The sequence below is a fragment of the Phlebotomus papatasi genome, chromosome 2, assembly GCF_024763615.1.
Source record: "Phlebotomus papatasi isolate M1 chromosome 2, Ppap_2.1, whole genome shotgun sequence".
In the NCBI taxonomy this organism is placed as follows: domain Eukaryota; kingdom Metazoa; phylum Arthropoda; class Insecta; order Diptera; family Psychodidae; genus Phlebotomus; species Phlebotomus papatasi.
The window spans coordinates 105,970,200-105,990,098 of record NC_077223.1 but is presented as its reverse complement, the minus strand read 5'-3'; the positions used below and the strand labels follow the sequence as shown (position 1 = coordinate 105,990,098).

The window sequence follows — 19,899 nt, the reverse complement described above, 5'->3', positions numbered from 1 at the left end:
AAGAGTTTTGAGCCGTATAATATGTGTCCATCGAAAGTGACTTTTTCAAGCTTTTCAAAAAGGCGTATCTTATGGTATCCCCAGAAATTGGAACAGAATTATGACCATTTTCTTGTGTGAATCGAGAAGAAAATTGTGACTCAGCGAAAATTATTACTTGTACGCAAACTGTTACCTAATTCAAATTGACCGTTAGTACACTGCTCCAAAAATGCCTTGTTTTAAAATATGTTAAAATTGATAAATGAATTGATATTTTTTTGTGAATTGCTTGAAATAATTAAAACTTAAGACTATAGAAAAGAAGCAACATTATTTAAACGGGTTTTGACATATCTTTGTTTATTGTATATTAAAAATCGGTGACTTATTTGGTATAGCTCTCATTTTTTTCAGTGTACAAAGAAAATTTTTTAATGTAATTGCTTCAAGTGAGTTAGAAAATTGCAAGAATGAGACCAAATGAGAAGTAACTTCACGTTTTATCAAACTGGCTACCCCTTTGGAGAGTCTACTCTACTGTATTATATCCATATTTATATTTTTTAAAAATATTTTATATTACAGTTTCAAGTTTTTCAAGTTACAAGTTTTTATTTCTATTTACAAAGACTACAAGTAACCCATAAAGAATGGTTTACGAATACTTTACAAGTAACAAGTACTCTACAAGTTATGCATAGGTCAGGTGTTATGTAATGTATGGGTTTACCATTTACCACTGGGTCCCACCCGGCAAATTCTGCAGAATTCTGCAGAAATTCGTCAGATTTGAATTACTAACTGCCGAAAAATCAGCAGAATTTCTGCAGAATTTTGTTCTAAGGTGGATCCTATCGTTGTATGAAAATTCTGCAGAATTTTCTGCAGAATTTCTATAGAAAATTTTAAAATTATCGGCAGAATTTCTTTAGAGTATTTAGATGATTTCTACATTTCTTCTACCCTTTCTAATGTTTCTAAACATTATTTTAACTACATAAAAATATGTATTTCAATTTATTTAAAATTCAATTTTTATTCAACAATTTTACGTGAATACTCTCTTTTTTTACAATATTATTATAATGTTATAATACAATATTATTAAATGAGCCATAATAGAAAATACGAAGGGGAAGGAAATGGTTAGAAAACACGAAAGAAATTCGCGATGCTCACGAAGTCGCACGACTATCCCGAAGCCAGACGAAGTATCCGATTGAATGACAAGAAACGTTAAAATTTCAAAAGTGCAGAATTGCAGATCGAAGTTTTGCTGGGGTCTTCTCCATGCCTAAAAATGTAGAAAACATAGGAAACTAGCGACATCCCTTGGCGAGTTCAACTATTATACCAAGGTGTTATAAAAATGTTGAAAATTTAAATTCAATTCACCTAGATCCGTTACGCTTTCATTGCAATAAATCTTATGAGATCTTTCTTTTTGAAAAGGGAAGTGTGATTGATGGTAATTGTTGGAGGTCGATTCAATAAATAAGCCGAAAAAGCGTGGTGATTTTTTTTTGTAATTGATTTAAATTAGAGAATTGGTGTGGAAGAGATGTGATGTCAATGGATTTTTTCTCACAACGTGTTCCAGTGGTATCAGTCGTTTTAGAGAAGATTTAGTTTCTTTCAATTCACTGCTGGAGGATTTCGCAAGAGGCTCAATTTCCCAATTTGAATTTAGTGAAATCTTTTGTTAAGTTTGGTTCCCTTTTGTTGTCGCGGGTGTGAAAGGCATGGAAATCATGTGAGCTAAAATTTATGATGAACTTTCCTGTCCACTTTTATCAGACTCTCCTTCTTAAGGCAATATTTGTCGTGAGATGCCATAGGTAAAAAAAATATTTTTTTTGCACGAATAAATTATGACTGATGGAGGAAAAATAGCAACGTGCAGAGCGATAAATATTCTTTTCATAAAGCTAATCGCGGGAAAGCTCTTATGGAGTTTTGTCTCTGCGGCTGACACAAACACATTGGAGATGTAATGTGTGGGGTTTGATGTTCTCTCTCGTGCTTCAATGATAAGAAAACCGAGTGATTATTTCTCACGCCAAGTTGGGAAGATTCACAATTAAAGGCCAGTGCTGTTGGGAGTATTGAAGCTAAAGTGCGTGCTTGAGAGCGAAAGTTGATTCTTAAAGCTTCCAGCTTGACCAGGAACAGTGTTCAAAATCATTCGACGATTCCTCCCCTAGAAATAATGGTCCTTTAGAAAATTCCTTAGCAGCTGTTTTAATTGTAAAATCCCACTGTGACGGTGTAATTATTCTAGATGATTTTGCTCTGTATCGCGTGGAGGACAGTGGAATTAACTAATTAAGTAAGATTGTGATACATTCCTACCATATTCATTTTAAAGTGTCAATTTTTGCACGGAAATGATAAGGTGAATGATTTCTTTGTGCTAAGTTTCACCCTTATTCCTCTCATTCTAAATTTAAGTTAAAAAGAAAATATTTTCCTCTGATGCAGCATAAGTGAAAAGTGCGCTCTTTGATAATGAGTGAAGTGATTTGCAAATGTTTAGCTGTGCGATAGATAAAATAGTTTTGCAGCTTTCATTATCATTTTAGTATTCTGTAGGTGGAAAAATTTATGTGAGACTCTCTTATTCCATTCCCTTGTTATTTCTATTTCAGGCCTGTTTTATTCCATTTGATAATTAAGTTGTTTCCGTCACTGATCTTTCCCTGTCTCATCTTAATTGGGGGTTAAGAGTCTTAATGTTAATAATTCAACTGCCTGATAGAGATTATTTTGTATTTTTTCATGTCTATTCGCTGTGAAACTCAAATTTTTTCATACACAATTTTAGAATTATTTTTTTTTAGACTGTGTATGATGAAATTCAAAATGTTCAGTTACAAATCCATAACTTGGTTAGTACAGCAATAAAAATTCCAGAATCATCATTTATTGAAGTATTTTTGAAGCTGATCATGAGATCATTCCCCTCAATTCTGAGATAAACTTTCAGAGGTAAACCAGTTAAGCCTTAAAGCCGCCTTTGAAGGCTGATCCACAATCGTCGATAAAGATCTTTAATACCACAGATGTAGATGATTTTACATCCCTGTTTTTTCAAGTTTTGTTTCAATTCTAGGACCGAAAGATGGTCTAAAGATCATCTTTAAATGCTAGAATTAAAAAAAAAGCTTACAAAATTTAGGGTTGCAAAGCTAACTGTATCTACGGTACTAAACTGGATTTTTTAAGCTCTTTAACTGAAATGTAATAAACTGGACAACAGCGAAGTTGAAATGGAAATCAAAAAGGAAATACACAGACCAAAGAAGAATTGCTGATCTAGGTGACGAGAAAGTTACGACAATTATTGATCCACGTGACGAAATGTCAAACACCTTTCAGCTGTCTTTATCTCAGAATTCAGAGGATTAATTAGCGTTTTTTAACAAGAAGATTTGATTTATCTTGTACAACATGATGGTCGTAATTTACAATTTTTTATAGTGATCCATGAATCAATCTAAAAAAAAACTTTGTAAAATTATACATAGGGTGGAGTAAGCACTTTTCGTCACTTTTAGCTTTAATGTTCTTCTAATGTTTCTATGGTTCAAATAAAATGAAGTTTTGTAAAGAAATGGGTTAAATCCTCGTTTTCTAAATAATCCTGGAGACTATCTGGGAGTTTTTCGGTATTTCTCTATTATGTAGATAATTGGGAGTGAAAATGAGAGAGGAAATGACATCCTATCTCATAGAAAACGGGTACGAAAATTCCAGTGAAAATTTAGCATGAATTCCGGTCATTCCCATGCTGAGAAGAAAACGGGGGTGCGATTAACTTTTTTTTCCTAATAACTAACATATTTTAGGTGTAAAAATATATCAACAATTTTAATGTTAATTTTACACCTTTTTAAGGGTAAAATTAACATGAAAAAGTGTAACTTTAACCCCTAATACACCTAATAAGCATAATATTTACACCGATTTCGGATCAATACTGCAGAGTAAAATTAACATTTCCGGAATGTTGTTTTAACTTTTTCGAATTTCTCTCAGTGCATAGAATTTGACGTTAAATTTCTGCAAAATATTCCATGGAATTTTTCCTAGGAGAGGTCATAGAAAGTGGCCATTCGATGGAAAATTTGAACAACATCAAATGGAAATCCAGCGTCACTTTTTAGTGGAAGTTCATGGAAGGTTCGTATGGAAAATCAAACGTGAAATGTCCGCGGATTCCACTGGAATATTCCATGAAATATTCCAGAAGTTTTCCTACACTGAAAAAAAAGAGGGTGCATTTAACCTTTTTTTCCATAACTTTAATACTTTTTAGGTGTAAAAATATATCAACATTTTTTAATGTTAATTTTAAACCTTTTTAAGGGTAAAATTAACATGAAAAAGGGTAACTTTAACCCCCAATACACCTAAAACGGGTAATATTTACACCGATTTTGGATTAATAATGCAGGGTAAAATCAACATTTCCGGAATGTTATTTCAACTTTTTCGTATTTCTCTCAGTGTACTAATTTTCCATGGATTTTACCGCAACACGCCCCATTTTTTGTAGGGAAGTTCAAGTTACTGCTTATTTTCTGGCGAAAATTCCACTACCTTTCCGTACACTTTTCTAAGAAAATTCCACACGGTTGTTTCTTCGTTTTATCGCTAGAAAAGTTTGTGGCGCTTCAAGATAGATGAATTATTTTGCTCACAAATTTTATGCAAAGATCTTAGTGATTTCTGTGTTACCTATAATATTATGAATGATGCGACGCTGCTTTTTGTAGATAGATGTTGTAGATAGTAGTGAAGTGATAACATTAAACAGGCTACGGACCTAAAATATACGTGTTTTTATTTCATGGAATGTATTTTTTTAGGAAAATAATTTTTTGTACCATAGCTTTATCTTATCTAAAGTGTAAATTCGTTATCGCTGATTTAATAAAACATATAAAAATCCTCCTGAAATTTACTATTTTTTTTTAATGAAGGGAAAAGAAAATATGAGATGCAAGTGACTTATGAGATATGAGATTTGTGCTCCATTTTCTTTGGTGTAAAAATCTATATTCAATCCACGTAAAGTTCCTGGAAAATATTCCACACAAAAAATCCACTACAAATCCATGGGAATTTCCTTGAAAATATGCTATGGAGAATTTCCGTGGAATTTACGAGGAAAAATACTGGAAAATTTCTCGGAATTCCACCGAAATTCTCCCACGATCAAACCTAGACCCTTGTCTTAATTTCTTGCATTTCTCTTCTTTTCATGCTCTCGCGGAGGGCATCACTTTCATATAATGACCGTTATGACCATTTCAAAAGAGCGAATTTCTACATTTTTTGATTGGAATTCATCATGTAATGTTCGAAATATTTAAAATTAAAATTGAAAATCTGCTACTATTTTAGTCAGGACACACATGGGCTAATTCTAACAGAGAATGGAGAAAATTTATCTTAGGAACAAACCACTAGGAGAGATTTCTCAAGACTGATTGGTGCAGAATAGAAAGATATGTATTTTGGATTAAACTACTCATATAGAAATAACCAAACGGCAATTTTATTTTTAGTGGCGAAAAGTGCTTATTCGACCCTAATCTTCCTTATATCAGTAAGCGTAATGAGAAAGACTTACCACAAAAATATTAATAAAATTTAGGTGTAGGGGAGACTGGGGCAAAACTTGTAAAAACGCATATTTAATTCTTTCACGAGCTCTGAGAAAACTTAAACGTTTTATAATGAGCATATTCTTATAGGAAATTTACTGATCTACAACATTGCAGAAGACTATTTTCCTCTACCTAAAAAAAATGTGATTTTCGAATCATTTTCTAAAAGTCGATTTTGTGGAGATTCCCAAAATTGCTGGGGCAATGGGGCAAATTTTGTCAGTCTTCAGATAATTTGTGACGTTTTACTCTCGCAAACGTTAATTATTATCAAATAGACATATTTTTATAGGAAATTTATTCCTCTACAACTTTGTCGAAGATATTTTTTCTCTATCTTAGCGAGAAATGTGCGTAAGGCAAGGGGTAATTCATAATCATAATCAGATTGGCTCGGGTTCCCAAAAAAATGTTAGGGTTCCCCGGGTTTCCTGAAAAATATGTATGGGTTCCCCAGCCAGATTGGCTCGAGTTCCCCGAAATGAGTTACCCCTCGGCGTAACGGAAAGTGGTCTGCCTTTGAATGCGGCAGCCTTTGAATATTGTAATTTTTTCATTTTTCTTTAAAGCATAAATTCTTTTCTATTAACTATTAGATAGCTACAGTAGACTCTCGCAAATTCGGCTCTTTTAAGATCGGGCTACTTTTAAATTCGGGCAGCGGTTACATTTGAAAAATGTTTGTTGTCATTTTTCAAGTTTGATTATGATTATCAAATGAAGCAAATATGCTCAAATTTGGCATGGTTTGTCTTAGTTTTGATGTGATTTTGCATTATTGAGGGATTTTCATGCAATTTACGATATATATGAGTGTGTAAACTCAATATCTATGAGCACATGTCGCCCGAATTTCTGTCTAATTCGGCTGACATTTCGGCCCTATATGCCCGAATTTGAGAGAGTCTACTGTATTCATAATCCTCACAAGTCATCAAAAAATTCAGACCCAAGCTCTTATTTTCTAGGTGCTAGGGTAAAAAAACGAAACTAAGCTCTAAACTGTAATTTTGATGTTCCACAATTCATGTGTTTTTTCGTAATTAAAATAATTTTTCGAACAAATCTTCTATTGTGAGTCATAGAAGGTTATTCTTGGATGGTATTTCTCCAAATACATTTTGATTCAGATGAGACAAATTTTGTGGGTGATAAAAGTTTACAAATAGTGCTCTGCGGCAGCCTTTGAATCTTAATTATGTGCCTTTGAATCCTCTCTTTACATACATTGAAACGTCTGGCAGCTTCCTGTCCGGGAGCAGAATAGAACTCCTACTTTGGTCTGACGAATGTCATACAAATATTTATAACATGCTATCTTGCTCCGACCGGGATGTATCAAACTGACAATTGGCAACTTCAATGGCATTTTATTACAAATTTTCAAGTGAAAAACAGAGCTTCAGAAAAATGTAAAAAATGTTGTTGTACAATGACTTTTGACTACAGTGGTAGTTTTATTGAGTGCATTAGGGTTCATGCTAATCAATTATGGGCCTTTTAATGTTCCAGCCCTAATATTCTCAGTGAAAAATTAAGTTTCAAAGGCTGCCCAAACACATTCAAAGGCAGACCATGCAGGCTGCCTTTGAATATATCGACATCACATTTTCAAGTTCCTGACCAGGAAAAACTGAGGACTTGCGAGTCCTGAATGGGGTAAGCATAGAAGCTTAATGAACAAGAGAATTTTTTGGTGTAGTGCAAAGTAAAACTCATGTTGTAGTTTACTCTGAAAAAAATCTCAAATTTTGAACATCATTTTTCGTTCAAAGGCAGACCACTTTCCCCTAAATTCAGCTAATCAGTTTTGATATTTTCTGTAAGCCAAATATTCCAAAAATAGGGCTTAAAATTTCATTATTTTTTATTTTACACAATCCCTCCTCGAATCCCTTGAAACTTTGCAAGTTCAAGGAGGTTCATGAAGGTTATCTATAATAAAAATTTCAAGTGTCAGTCTATTTTATTTTAGAAAATAGTGAATATTTAAATTTTCATTTTGACAAATTTTGCCCCAGTCTCCCTTATCTGTTAATATAATTTTCTTGCTGTATTATTTCCACATGGAGAGTTCCTGCTTAAGTGTTCAAAAAATTGAAAAAGATTTAGTAGTAGAAATTTCATAAAAATTGTATGTGGTTTATCAATAGGGTCACAGAGGTCAATGATTGAAATAATTGTCGGACACATTTAGAAGATAGCTTTTTTTAGCTTCATCTCATTATAATTTGTGTAGTGCCTTTAATGTCAAGTTTGAGCGATAAAACGTTCAATTTTTTTTCATTTGTAAAAGTCACATAAAATGGCCAAGTTCAGTAGAAGATTAAAATTATTAAACAAACTTATTTACAAACAAGGCTGAGTTCGAAGCCAAGGAGAGGGATTACTTATGTAATTTTTCGATTTTACTATGCTTAACCGCCCACACTTCCACTTTCAATTTTGCTCGTCTGTTAATGGGTTTATACCGGCTTCAGATCTAAGGCTTAGCCCAGTTTCCTGTGATCTCTAAATCCAAACTAGCAACCAATTTAATTGGTTTTTCAAAACTTAATGTTTCAGTTGCCCATATTGTCCAATCTTAAGTGATAATTTTCCAAAAAATCTGTATTGAAAAGAAATTACAGAAGTTAAGCCATATGGCTAAGCCTTATGCTCTAGATACATTTACGACTTAAGCCGAGAGGCGACTTCGTGGAAAATGATGGAAACGTACTTTAATCATTATTTCGAATATAATTACGTTAAGCCGTCGCTCGGCTAATCCTCAGGTTTGTCGAGGTCCTTAGTTCTGAAGCCCGTATTAGGAATCAAACGGTGAAGGATGGAGACTTTCGGTCTTCGATGGACTGCGTAAGCAAACCAAGCTTACTAGAAACACAGATGATAGCATTATTCAAAGACTTTTCAAATCTTTTCAACTTTAGTCTTTGTAGATTTTTTTCTTTGCCTTATCTAAGTTAGTAGCATTGGAAATGATCATTAGAACACTTAGTAAGATTCCACTGAGTTGAAATAAGGCGTTGGGCAGAGATAATCAAAACGACTAATTTTGCGGAAGTACCTTCAATTAAACTATTGTCCATTGCTGATCTTGACCCAAAAGTATTCATACTTTTTATCTTGTTTCTTGCCTTTAGTTACAAACACTGAGAGGCTTATCGCAGAAATTTGACGTCCAATCGTATTCTTTAGGTACTCGAAAGTCATAGGAATTGATTGATATGTAGAGATAAGAGTGGATAGGAGGGAGTTTAATGAAAAATTGTCGCTATCTGTAACATTTTCCATAAGTGAGTTAAAAGAGTTTAACAAGGTGGGATGTGAAAGATTTATAAATTCTCAGAGTTTGAACCTTCTTGTGCGAGAAGTTTGTGCGTTTTGGTGAATCATCGGATTTGCTGTGACTGCCTTATTAATTTGCGTACGGACTGATGTCACTGATTATCATGTATTTCGGTAGTAAATGGCTAAAGCTTACTGAAAAGTTGATAATTGAGTGATGTGTGCTCCCAACGATACGATAATCATTCATGTGTGAACTATGTAGTGGAAGTTTATTGAATAGCATGAGCCTGACTAAGATTTATGAGTTCAGCTGGAAAATATTTGATGTTTGAACTTTTATACTCTTCAAGTTTATCTCTGACGATTACAGAAGTGCCACATTGTAGGTGCTTTTCCGAGGGTTAAAACGTGCTGTGACGTTTCGACACCCACGTGCTTTTTTAACGTTTCTGTGATCACAAATTGATAAGAAAGAGAGCGTACGTCGGAAGAATGTGTAGATTTATATGGAATACAAGTGACGTGTGTAAAGATTCTTTTTCGGTGAAATTTAGCACATTAGAAATTTGTAGCGCTTTTTTTATAAGAAATGTCTATGAAGCCTTTAAGGTAAAGTACGCTCAAGTCGACCGGTAGAGTTATTATTTATTCAATTTATTTATATTTGCACTAATATTTGGCATATGATCTAACATTAATAGATCAATTATTCCATAAATAAATACGAATCAGTGACAATTTTATAGAAATTCACCATCAAACATTCAAATATTGACCCACCGGTCGAGTCGAGGAACCGGTCAACTCGAGGGCACTTTACCTTATTTACTAATAATTAATAACAATAATATTGTGCAAATTTATTCAAGAGGAGCTGAGAGGATATTGAGAGAAAAAAATCTCACTAAAGACTGACAGGATCACGGACAAATGGGTAAGAATTTCCTTTAAATTTAATTAAGTTATGATTCTTTCATAATTCTTTCATAATACGCAGCTAGAGAACCACATTAAAAATTTCCACTCATGATTTCTTTTAAAATTTAGTATAGGGTACATGTTCTTTTTTTGGACTAATAAAAATAGCTTAGTTTTAAAATGAAAGACTTATTACAGTAGACTCTCTCAAATTTGGGCATATGGGACCGAAATGTCAGCCGAATTAGACAGAAATTTTGAAATGCAACGATTTTTTATTCATGTACATATATATAGATATTGAGTTTATACACTCATATATAACGTAAATTGCATGAGAATCCCTCAATAATGCAAAATTACATCAAAACTAAGACAAACCATGCCAAATTTGAGCATATTTGATTCATTTGATAATTATAATCAAATTTGAAAAATGACAACAAACTTTTTTCAAATGTAACCGCTGCCCGAATTCAAAAAAAGTAGCCCGATCTTAAAAGAGCCGAATTAGCGAGAGTCTACTGTAGAATAAGTGTGCCAAATTTCGGCCAGCTTACAATTCCGGCCCCCTTTTTTATTCCTCGAATTTCCATGAATTTTTAGTTTTTACATACTCTAGAGATTATATACAATGCGAAAGAATAACAAAAAAATGTAGCTTAGAAAAACGAGATGACGTGAAAAAGATATTGGAAAAAAATTACGAAGGGCAAGGAACTATGAGAATGAAGGTGGCCGAAATAGGCCACCAAAGCTATGTCTACATTAAAAATATTACATTTCAAACTTGATGGCGCGTGCATTAAACTATGCCGAAATTTGGCACACTCACTCTAAATATTTTTCTTTTTCTTTAAAAAGTTTTTAAAGTAATATGGTGTTATTTTTAAGTCTGTGTGACCCACGCAACCCCTTAATACTCTGCAAATTCTTTTTTTTGTAAAGTCGTTTAGAACTTGATGATTTGCATTAGAGTGACTTATCGCATCCATATTTTTAAAAGTAAAGTGCCTAGTTTTTAAATACTGCGGAGTCACATTTATTAAGAAACATAGGGAAAAAGTTTAGTAATTACGCAGCTTGGTATCGTACGAGGTATGGGCACTTTCTCCTACTGAATATATCATTGAAATCTTTAAACGGTTTGCAAAAAATTTTTTTATCGCAAAAGAATAAAATTCACTATGAAAGAATCATAGTATTTATATGCTTAGGGGAAACTGGGGAAGAAGTAAGCATGGGGAAGTTATAAATAGACAGCACAAGTCCTATTCTTATTTAACACCAATTTTATGTGATTATTAAAGTGTTTTAAACGACTTTTTGCACATTTTCTATTTGATGTAAAAATCAGTCAAAAATTGCCACGTGTAAAATGTATGCGAAAATGAATAGCCAAAAGTACTTACACAGCCGAAAAAAGTAAGCTCTTTTAGCCACATCCGATTTTCATTTAATTTGTTAGAAAATCTTATTAAGGATGATATCACAATAAAATTTAATTAATTAAGAAATGGACTTTCATTGAATAACATCAAATATTTTCATCAAAAATATGAAATACGGTAGAGTCAGTACTTTTCGCCACCATTAAGCTTTAGGAGCCTCGTAAGGTGTGATATTTTTGTCAGACTAAAATGAATTTTTGTATAAAGATACTTTGAAGCAATATCTTTCTATATATCTAGGATACGTCTCGAGAATTTTAGAGAATCTCATTGAAAAATATGCATTTTCCCCAATTATGCTTGTTTCAGTATTTTTTTCCACCTGTTTTAAAACGAATTTCAATTAATTATGAGACGTAATAACGTATTGGGATATTAGAACAGAACATATTATGAGTGTTGAAATGCTACTTATTCTTAAATGCCTTAAATTAGTTGTTTTATATTAGGTGGCGAAAAAGTGCTTACATGGCGAAAAGGGCTGACTCTACCCTAATTCAGTTCTGTGATTTTTTCATTTAGACCAGAGGTGTGCAAGAAACCGTTGAAACCGAATTAACGTCAAATGAAACATGTACGTCGATGGTCAAAACGCTACTATAACAAACTTATTTTGACGTTAATTCGGTTTTAACGGTTTCTTGCACACCTCTGATTTAGACTCTTCATAGCTGACGAAGATAAGTCTATTTTCTGACCAATTCTCGAACCAAATTATTTAATTATTTTTGAAATATTTTTTAAGAACAAAAAAGGATTGGTCTGTCATTTAGTGATGGATTTTTAATAACCCTATTCTATGAACTGTCACGTAGTATTTTTATTATTCATTGGGGACCTTTATTTCAGAAACGCCGCTTAATTTAAATCTTACGTGATTTCTGGGATACCCTATAGAATAGAAGTTTTAAAGAAGTTTAAAAAAAAAGATAATTAGGGGAAGTTTGGCATGCTTCGCACGTGCGAGCCTTCGAACAATCCGAATTTTCTCTTTGTTGGAAAAGAGATGAATCTTAATTTCTTAGCCATAATATAGGTAATTATAAAACATATCTTTAGAACAAAAATAGGCAGTCTGACCGTTTTTTTCTAGGGTCTAGGATCATAAATAGGAAATTGGCCCAAAATTGGTAATTTTGATGGCGCACATTTCGTGTGATTTCTTAAAACTAAGTTCAGGGGGTGACATTAGCTCTGAAGGCTAAGTTCATTTTCAGAAAAAACCACTTACACCAATGGATGAAGGGTTAATGTGGGTTGATATTTACGTAATAATGTTTTGCATCGGATGAAGTTTTACCTTACTGGCGACAAACTCGCAAATACTACACTGCGTAATGGTTCAACCGCTGAAAGTCTTATGGTTCGGCAACACATTAGGCAACTCCAGCAGTTTGAAAATCAGAACCTAACCTCAATAAGGAAAACAAAGGGAGGAAGAGATGAAGAAAGGGTTCAGAGAGACCAAGAAAATTGAGCTGATAAATTTTTTATGTTGTCGCATTCGAAATCCTCACATTTAGTCAATTTGTCGACATTCAAATGCAAGAAAAATAGTGCTTCAGATAAATGGCAAAAAAATGCTTTAGGGACAGTCTTTTAGTGAAATGATGGTTTTCACGGATTCATGGCTCTTTAATCTAGCAATCGGTAAAAAAGTATTTAATTCGGAGGAAGAGCTATTCCAGGAAAAAATGCAATGACGAACCTATACCACCTATAGGTTGAACCTTGGCTCCATAGGCAAGGTTCGCACAAATCGTCATACTTTTTTTCATTTTCCTGCCCAGGAAAAATCAGAGATTTTGTGGCAATGAATCAGGCACATATAGAAACCCAAAAGACCAGAGAAATTTTGGTGTAGCGTAATTTACTGTCCATTTCACAGTTTAGTCAGAAAAAAATCTTAAAAATGGATTTCAAGAAAACGTGCGAACCATGACTAACTTCCCCTAGAGAATTCTATGCTATTATACTTCATTTATTAAACAAAAACATCACAGGATAATTCATTTTCATTGCTGAACATACATGCGTACATGACTTTAAAATTATTTTAAATGTAACTGTAGATAACTCGTCCGGATTACGCCGATCCGGATTAGAGAGCAGGCACTATATGTGCGAAGCTTGAAAGCCTCCCGCTGCGCCGTTTTTATTACTGCCCAAGCTGCCCCTAAATAAACTTATTAAAATTATTTTTTAATAATTGGATTAATGTGTTTAGAGAGGAAGAGGAGCGAGCGAGAGATGGAGGATGTGGCCGCTCAGGAACCCCTCAAAGGCCCCGAAGATGGGAAGGACAAAGCAGTTGGATTAAAGAGGGAGATGGGCTTGTTGGCTGCTGTTAATATCATCATTGGTGTGATGATTGGATCAGGAATCTTTGTATCCCCAACAGCAGCTCTGAAGTATTCAGGGAGTGTCGGAATGTGCCTGGTGGTGTGGTCAGTTTGTGGAGTGATATCCTTAATTGGTGCCCTGTGCTTTGCCGAACTTGGTACAGTAGTTCCACGATCTGGAGCCGACTATGCGTATCTTTTGGAATCTTTTGGACGGCTCCATAAATTCTGGGGACCATTGCCGGCATTCATTTGTTCATGGATCTATGTTGTTGTTCTCAGACCCGCTGAAGTTGCCGTAATTGTGCTCACATTTTCCGAATACTCCATTCAACCCTTTGCAAATATGCTTGGGCTCAATGAGATGAATGTTGAGGACCAGGAGATGATTATAAAATTAATAGCATTCCTGGGACTTGGGATAATCACCTACATCAATATGATGAGCGTTAAGTTGTATGTACATATCAACAATATTTTTGGTTTTTGCAAGGTGATTGCATGCCTTATTGTTATTGGGGGTGGAATATATGAATTGTCCATTGGCAACACGAAAAATCTCACCAGTGGCTTCCAAGGGACAACCACTAATCCCGGATTTATAGCACTTGCTTTCTACAATGGACTTTGGGCGTACGATGGATGGTCCAGTGTTACGACTGTTACAGAAGAGATAAAAGCGCCAGAAAAGTAAGGATTGGACTTTTTTTTCTTGCTCCTTCTGCGTATCTCTTTCACATAATTCACTTATTGAGTTGCTTTTTTTTAACAGAAATATACTGAGATCAATTGTTATCGCTGTACCGATTATCACAGGGTTGTATGTTTTTATGAATATGGCCTATATGACTGTTCTTAGTGCTGATGAGATGATGACAGCCCCAGCAGTTGCTGTGGCATTTGGGAATCGAGTTTTGGGTCCTTTCTCCTTTGTCATTCCCTTGGGAGTGGCTCTGGCAACTTTTGGATGTGCCTTAAGCATTCAATTTGGTGTCACAAGGCTGTGCTTTGTGGCTGGACAGGAAGGTCATATGCTAAAGCTCACATCTTACATTCACGTGAGACGATTTACACCTGGACCAGCCGTTGTCATGCAGGTAATTCCGCCTAAGAACCCCTACCTTTATGTATCAAATTGACTAATTGAAGGGTAATTTCTTTTCCAGGGCGTCATTGCTTTTCTGTTTATGTTGGTGGGAAATATTGGGGAACTCATAGAGTTTGCTTCATTTCTCATTTGGTTTTTCTACGGATGTGCCACTGTAGCTCTCCTCATTATGCGCAAAACCCATGCCAATGTCCATCGACCCTACAAAGTGCCACTTATATTGCCATTTATCACCCTAGCCGTGTCCATCTTTCTATCTGTGATGCCAATGATTGCAGATCCATCTCTCAAGTATCTCTTTGCCGTGGCCTTCATATTGATGGGTGTTGCGGTCTATGTGCCATTTGTCTATTACAAGAAGAAACCTAAAATGATGGGTATGATTGTACCAATTTCTCATTCAGCAACCTCATCAATTATATTCCTTTTGTCTTCCAGGTAAATTTACGTATATTATCCAAATGCTATTCGAGGCTGTACCATCGGAAAACGAAAGTGTCGATTGAGATTCTTATTGTAAAATTTATAAATATTTTGTTAATAATTTTTTTTGACTGTTTTGTGGTTGTTTTATTTATTGTTTGAATTCAGAGTATTTGCGGGTTCCTGATATGTTCAAAATGTCTTGAATTCGAAGTTATTTTTAAATCACTACAAATCTTATTAATCACTTCCATTACGGGAATTCTGTAAAGCGGTCTTAAGATTAGAGGTTTAGCTCAGTTCCCGTCGGTCTTAGAATCCTAAATTGCAATCAATTTTATTGCTTTTCCAGAATTTAATAGGCAATTTTCTCCTTAATAATTCAATCCTAAGTCAGATTTTTCCAAAAAATCTTGATTGTTAAAAAAAATAGAGCAGTTAAGCCATATGTCTAAGTCTCAGGTCGGAAGCCCGTAGTATGACAATATCATATGATAAATTTTCATGCTAAATTCTGTAGTACGACAACATTAAAAGCCAGCGAGAAAGTAATAGCCCGTGTAAGAAACTCTTAACTGATATGGGTCGATTTTTTAATTAGAATTTTTGGAATTTACCACTTAAAATTTTTAAATTTGTCATATGATATTGTCATACTGTTACAGAATTCCCCTACAGAACTTCCTTTGAACTGCATTGCATTTAGTTGTGCAAGGAATTCCACAAGGACCATACTTACCTTTGCACGACAACCTGATATGTTGTGCCATATTGGGGAGATTTGGGGTACTTTCATACAAGGAAAAATATTTTTAGTCAGTAAATTGGCAAATGTGGTGAGTATCCAATTAGGTCAGTAATAAAAAATCAAAATTACTGATTAACTCATTAATTTTCCTTTTACCAATAATATTTCAACAATTTTTCACTTTTATAATTATTTTTTACCAAAATACTAATCTGTTGCAGTCCTTTATATAGTCAAGTGTACTAATTCGGGCGCTTCGCTATCTAGTTCGTTTATGACTAATCCACTTAATCGACTCATTTCAATCTTGTGCCAGCTGGGTTCTTCACTAAAAATTTTCTAGCAGTGATATTTTCGCTAATGACAGCTGGTTGATTGAAAACATTTACTGTTTTTTTCCTTATGAAAAGTTTAATTAAAAGTGAATTAGCGAAAAGGCGACCCATTTAGTGCATGATGACTTATTTCAGTATTATCATTATTTTATAAATTTTCTTTAATATTTTTGATTATTGTTTTTTAATATTATGTTTCTAAATGAAACAGTGAATAATTCTATGGATTTAGAAGAAGTAAAAACGAATTTCATCAATCCAAAAACAAGCGTTTAAGTAGCACTCTTCGGAAAATGATCCAGTTACCCCACCTTACTATAAATGAGTTTTTTAAAGAAGAATCTTACATAGAAACAGTTATAATTTAGAATTTTTTGAAATTTCATCTAAAGTTATAGTATAGATTTTTATCTTTCAAATTGCGTACATCATTTAGAATTGGAATTATTTGGACCACCCTTTTCTCCTCTGAGTTATTACAGGAAAACTTGTCTACACTGAGAAAAAAAGAGGGTGCGATTAACTTTTTTTCCTCATAACTTTAACACTTTTTAGGTGTAAAAATATATCAACATTTTTTAATGTTAATTTTACACCTTTATAAGGGTAAAATTAACATGAAAAAGTGTAACTTTAACCCCTAATACACCTAAAAAGCATAATATTTACATCGATTTCGGATCAATATTGCAGGGTAAAATTAACATTTCCGAAATGTTATTTTAACTTTTTCGAATTTATCTCAGTGCATAGAATTTGACGCTAAATTTCCGCAAAATCTTCCATGGCATTTTTCCTAGGAGGGGTCATGGAAAATGGCCAGACCGGCTTTCTCTCAGTGTAGGAGCAAAAAATATACCGAATCAGACTCTTATGGATTGTCCAAGGCTAGATGTAAGACATTTATTTAATTTTGTATATTAGTTTCTTTTTAATATTGATTTTCGATAAGAAAAAAAGCGTCTCATCTTTAAAGGGTTAATGGTTGTTCTTCTATAGTACTGAAAAATAACTTATAAAGAAATATTAAAAAAGAAAAAAAGAAAGCTGCAACAAGCTTAAATAAATTTCAGCTAAAACCTAGAGAAATATATTAATCTTGCAGATATCTTTGAACATAAAGAACATTTCAAATTCACTGCTTTTCTTCCAAAACAATATAAAACAATATTTCAAATTTTGAAAATATTATTTGACATTGTATATATATAATATATAACTCATTCAATACACTTACCTTCGTTCATTTCTCCATAACAAGTAAATTATCGAAAAAAAAGGTTATTAAAAGCGATGTTACAAAACCATTTTTTTTTGGATTGCTGAAAACGAGTCGTGCAATTTTTCTCATTTCAGGCGCACATTTCGTCCTTAAGGCGTCTAGGGGGAGGCTTTGATCGTTCGCATATACGCTACCTTCGGACACTTCATATTTCTCCCATATTCCTTTATGAATCTGGCATATGGCTTTATATTGTAATAGCTAACCTTAAATCCCATCTTTCCTGAAAAAATTGAGAGTCTAATCCTTTTTTCCTAGTTTCAGGAAGCAAAAAATAAAAACAGGTCAAAAACTGTAATTTTGCTGTGCAATATTTCATACGATTGTGCAGAATTAATATCACTTTTCTGAAAAACTACTATCACAGAGGGTAGAAGGGTTATTAGGAATCAGATTTAAGTAAAAATCTTTTAGGCTGAACAGACACTTTTTGTGGGTGGAACAAAATTCACAAACTTGACTCAGATTCATCGATCGCAAATAGAAGACTGCTTCTTTCAGATATTTTCCAGGAAACTTCATTTTAGATACGATCCCTCATATTCACATCTATTGTAATCTACCGATTTGATCCATCACTAAAAAGGAAAACTTAAAAATCGTAAAATTGATAAACAAGAAGTAATTTGACTCAAATAGGTTGCAGTTGAGTAATTATTAAGCAATTTTGCATTTCTTTGATATAAAAATATTTTTCAAGCTTGCACAAACTGAATGTGCAATGAAAGAATCACATCTGTAATAAGCTCATACAGTTTACAACTGGTTTTTGACAATCTTTGACATAACCTCACTATTGTGTTGTTTTGCATGACAAAGAAAAGAAACTGTCCGTAAGAAGATGTTTTGTGAAAATTTTAGCTTGTTCACCTGCTGAAGCTCAATATCTGTGCTAAATCCCGATTCCTGCAGCTGCAGGAACAGAGAAATCTTCAATGATGCACATTCAAACGTTTTTGTGCATATCCGGCTCCGTGGAGGAATGGTGGAATCTTGTGTAGTCTTCTCGCTTGCAGAGTTTTAGTCAATTTTTAGCTTTAAAAACTTATTGATTCGTGTAAATTTGGTGATATTTGGACTTTTCAAGAAAGTATTCATCAGATTTAACCGTTTCCGGAGTGAAATTCTCGTAGAATCAAGCAAAAAAATGGTTTTTAATGTCAATAAAACATCTCTCAGAAAAGTTCCAAAAAAGTGATATTAAAATGTTTTATTCCTTATAAAAATGGGTTAATCAAGTAGATTAGAGTTCCCTTTAAACAATGATGTGCAACTTTTAGTGTCCGGTGCAAAATTTACGGTGAAAATGGGGTGTTCAATGATGGCGTGAATCGTGTGCGATAATAGAAACTTGATTCATCTATCGGATAAATCGCCATTAAATTTTCATTTTCCTCTGGAGGAAAATCTAAGGATTTCCTGGGATTATGTTTGGTGGGATTATGAACCTTATAAGTAAGACATTTTTTTGGCATAGTTGGAGAATCCATACGGTTTGCATGGTAGTCAGAAAAAATCACTGAACTTGAACATCATTTTAGTATGCGAAAGTTCAAAGCCTCCCCCTACACATTGGGGGCAATTTTCGTCAAAAATTGCGTTTTTGACAGAAATTTGACGTTTCCCCCTACAACGCTGCAGGGAATTTCCTTCAAAAAAGCAATTTTTGACAAAAATTGCTCCAAATGTGTAGAGGCCATTATACGAAAATACTGTTGAATCATTCCTAATACCGGTTTTTCAAGGTCAAAGGTTGAAAAAAACCCTGAGAGCGCATTTATCAAGCGAATGGGGTCATATTTCGGCATTTTGGAAAGGTCTTGGAAAACTGAACCGGTTGCACTCGGTTTTGAATCGGTAATGAACCGGTGCATAACCGATAAATAATTTTTATACGAAATTCAGTTAAATTACTCCTGTGGTGTAGTTTGGGAAATATTTTGAGTGATTTATAAATCGGTTCAAATCGGTAATGAACCAGTTATTTCCCGATAAGTAATTTTTTTTCGAATATAATTTTTATTACTCTTCAATTCAGATTAATTTTTTATTACTCTTCGATTCAAATCGGTTGAGTACCGGTAAACGGTAAATGATGTGAAAGTACTTTTGAGTTATAGCATCTAAGTCACGATTTCGAGCATTTCGCAAAGCCTGGGATGCTTTGCCACCCCCTTATTGCGATAAAAGTTTTAAGAAATTATGAAGAAAGAATTCTTTTAAGGTAAATGCCTTTAGTATTTTAATTTTCTTAATTCCTAAATCTGTTCCCAACGTATGACATATTTTTCTAAAATCAAGGAATATTAACCCTTTAAGGACGATTGGAACACCAGTGTCTCAT

The 19,899-nt window shown here is 33.8% G+C and overlaps 1 protein-coding gene across 4 annotated transcripts; it reads left to right on the top strand.

Moving 5' to 3' along the window:
• The first annotated feature begins 1,936 nt into the window (after positions 1-1,936).
• Positions 1,937-15,326, top strand: LOC129800619 (b(0,+)-type amino acid transporter 1-like). Of its 4 annotated transcripts, none has more exons than XM_055845143.1 (6): positions 1,937-2,311; positions 9,820-9,882; positions 13,545-14,349; positions 14,432-14,756; positions 14,826-15,144; positions 15,206-15,326. In XM_055845143.1, the coding sequence occupies exons 2-6, from the start codon at positions 9,879-9,881 to the stop codon at positions 15,271-15,273; spliced, it is 1,521 nt and encodes a 506-aa protein (XP_055701118.1). In that variant the 5' UTR covers positions 1,937-2,311; positions 9,820-9,878; the 3' UTR covers positions 15,274-15,326. The 4 variants fall into 4 exon arrangements, with proteins under 4 accessions (XP_055701118.1, XP_055701121.1, XP_055701120.1 ...); XM_055845146.1 differs by lacking the exon at positions 1,937-2,311 and adding an exon at positions 8,958-8,976 and having other exon boundaries at positions 9,818-9,882; XM_055845145.1 differs by lacking the exon at positions 1,937-2,311 and adding an exon at positions 8,963-9,516 and having other exon boundaries at positions 9,818-9,882.
• The last annotated feature ends 4,573 nt before the right edge of the window (positions 15,327-19,899 follow it).